Genomic DNA, 3,178 nt, shown 5'->3' with positions numbered 1-3,178 from the left:
CTTTAAGCTGAAACTTTTCTGGGGAGTGTGGGGAAAGAGGAGGAGACCTCCTCAGTTTGGGTGGCCAAGCCCCACTGCCCAACATGGCCCCACAGCCCTGCCTTGCAGGCACTGCATAGAGCTGGGTGCGTTCCAGAGTACATGCAGCGTCTGTGTCCTCTACTGCCCAATCCAGATTCCTTTCCACATGGACCGATGTCTGCCATCAGCCCCATCATACCTGTGATGGCCTGAGGAGCGTGACTGGGAGCTCCTGCACAATTTCTATTCCCCTCTACAACACAAAAAGAACCTTCACCTAAGTGCTCGGTATCTAACACATCTCAGGGATACCGTGAGATTATTCCCCCAAATACAAACAGAAAACAAGGTGGAGAGACACTTGGAAAGTCCAGTTCCTTGGCTTTATTCTTAACAACAACTGTATTAAGGAGAGCCCAGCCTTCAGGCACCACACTCAGGAGATCCCTTTTTATTGCAGAGATGCTATTAGGGAGGCAGGAGGTGACACATGGTTGTTCAAGGATCAGACACAACAGGACAGAGCCTCAAGAGAAGTGCTATGAACCCAAACAATTGTATGTTGTATGAGAATCAGAAAAAAAAGTAGAGGCCTTGTCTAAAATACATCCTGGATACTCTGCTGGAAAGGGGAGGCAAATTACTGTTAATGGTGCAAGGTCCATGGGATCAGTTTCCTCAGGGCATCCTTGATCTCCTTGTTCCTCATGCTGTAGGTGAGGGGGTTAACTACTGGAGGCACCACCGAGTACAGAAATGACACCACTAAATCTAGGGATGGGGAGGAGATGGAGGGGGGCTTCAGGTAGGTAAATGAGGCAGTACTGGTAAAGAAGGAGACCACGGCCAGGTGAGGGAGGCACGTGGAAAAGGCTTTGTGCTGTCCCTGCTCCAAGGGCATCCTCAGCACAACCCTGAAGATCTGCACATGACACAACAATGAAAACAAAACACCCAAGTCCTAAAAAAACACCAACTGTGAGAAGGCCAAGTTCCCTGAGGTAGGAGTGTGAGCAGGAGAGCTTGAAGATCTGGGGGATTTCACAGAAGAACTGGTCCAGGGCTTTCCCTTGGCAGAGTGGTATGGAAAATGTATTGGCAGTGTGCAGGAGAGCATTGAAAAACCCACTGCCACAGGCAGGCAGCTGCTGCCATGTGGACACAAGCTCTGCTGCCCAGGAGGGTCCCATAGTGCAGGGGTTTGCAGATGGCCACGTAGCGGTCATAGGCCATAACGGTGAGAAGATAATATTCTGCTGAGATCAAGGAGGCAAACAGAAAGAGCTGTGCAACACATCCCCAGTACGAGATAGTGCTGGCGTTCCAGAGGCAATTGGCCATGGCTCTGGGGAGAGTGGTGGAGATGCAGCCCAGGTCGAGAAGGGAGAGAAGAGGTTGAGGAGGAAGAAGTACATGGGGGTGTGGAGGCGGTGGTCGCAGGCGATGGCAGTGATGATGAGGCCGTTGCCCAGGAGGGCAGCCAGGTAGATGCCCAGGAGGAGCCAGAAGTGCAAGAGCTGCAGCTCTCGTGTGTCTGCGAATGCCAGGAGGAGGAACTGGGTGATGGAGCTGTCGTTGCACATTTGTTCCGTCTGCACAATAGGGGCTTGTCAAAGAAGACAAAGACAGTGAGAACTTAGGACAGACACTGCTGAGCAAAACGTTTGTCACATTAAGGTCCCCCAAGTGACCTCTGTCCTTCCAGGAAAACGTTTGTGCAGATCCTGATGTGATCCTGGTTTGTGGTGGCTGAGGGTGTAGTGGGGAGCAGAGGACTCTGCTATGGGCTCCAGAGGAGTCAGTCGTGCTTTGCAGCAACAGGTAAACAGGAACCAGGAGTGACTGCAGGTTAAATCTACCACTGTGTTGTGGTTTAGGCTGAATTGGCTACTGGGGGTCTGGGGGCCACAGATGGGACTGACAGATCCTTCCCCCTACCCCTCTTCAAAGAGAGAGGCAGAGGAGGGGAGAAAGACTCATGAGTTTAAAAGGAACTAAACTGCTTTGATGAAATATTAGTAGTAAAATTAAAAGAAAATAATGAAAAATATACAAACCCTATCAAGCTCCCAGGATGAGGATCACATCACCAGCTGGCACTGGGGCAGTCCCAGGCTGGACTCAGTGTCGGATGGGAACTGGATTCCAGATCTGCATTCAGGATCCGGATCAAAGGCAGACAAACAGACAGAGTCCTCCTCAGACACTGGCCATTGAAGAAAGAGGGTTGACCCTCTGATCCCTCAGCTTTTATCCTGAGCACGAGGCAGATGGGATGGAATACCCTGTTGGTCAGTTTTGGGTCACCTGTCCTGTCCACTCCTCCCCACAGGTGGGACCCCTCTATGCTCTTCTGCTTCCGACCCTCCAATGGGGCAACTAACGAAGTGGGTGTTATAGCAATAAGTATAAGCCAGAGCCTCTCTGCATACCATGCCTGGGCATCAGCTATAAATGTAGCTCTTATCACTCTGAGAGCCAAATGTGTCTGAACAATACGCTGTTAATTTCAGTAGTTAGAAGAGGCCCAGTTATGAAGCAAAATTACTGAAAAAAATTGGTTCTCTTTTACCTCAAACCAGGACATGCTGATGTAAAAGAGCTTTTGGCCATCTTCAGTTCCAATCTTCCTGGTGGAAGAACAGAGATTTGGGTTGAGGTTTTTTGCTTACTTTGCTCTTTTACCCTGTCCCACCTGAGGAGTCATTTTTGAAGGCAGAAATCCCTGGCATTTTTGCTACACTACGAGCGCTATTTTGAGAGTCCTGGGAGGCAATAGGACAGAGCCTTAGCGCAGAAGGTGGAGAGCTGCTCTGTCCATCTGTCCTGCTCTCAGCTGCTTTTTGCTTGCACCTCTTTGCTCTGGAGGATGATCACAGGGAGAGTAGAAGAATTCAGTTTCAAAGTGCAGATCTTCAACCTCCTCTCCCCAGTGAAGAACTGTGAGCTTTCAGATGCCCAGAAGATGGGCTGTCCTTAAAGTGGAGTCATCTTTATCCCCACCCCATGGACTGCAATGCCTGTAGACCCACAAGTGAGAAGGGGGCTTGGGCACCATGGACACATCAGCATGGCAGGACCTGCAGGGGCAGTTGCTGAGCTGCTGCTAAAGCCCCCATACCAGAGAACATAAAACAAGAGAACAGCAGCAGCAGGA

The 3,178-nt window shown here is 50.3% G+C and overlaps 1 protein-coding gene across 1 annotated transcript; it reads right to left on the bottom strand.

Moving 5' to 3' along the window:
- Window positions 1–667: 667 nt before the first annotated feature.
- Window positions 668–1,604, bottom strand: LOC104285272 (olfactory receptor 1G1-like). Its single transcript, XM_009883700.1, is given in 3 exon segments — window positions 668–792; window positions 1,185–1,413; window positions 1,416–1,604. Coding segments are annotated over 3 exon segments (543 nt in total).
- Between the last annotated feature and the right edge of the window lie 1,574 nt (window positions 1,605–3,178).

Source organism: Charadrius vociferus, unplaced genomic scaffold (assembly GCF_000708025.1).
Source record: "Charadrius vociferus isolate BGI_N301 unplaced genomic scaffold, ASM70802v2 scaffold374, whole genome shotgun sequence".
NCBI lineage: Eukaryota > Metazoa > Chordata > Aves > Charadriiformes > Charadriidae > Charadrius > Charadrius vociferus.
Note: the sequence above shows the minus strand (reverse complement) of the source record. Positions and strands in the feature narration are given on the sequence as shown.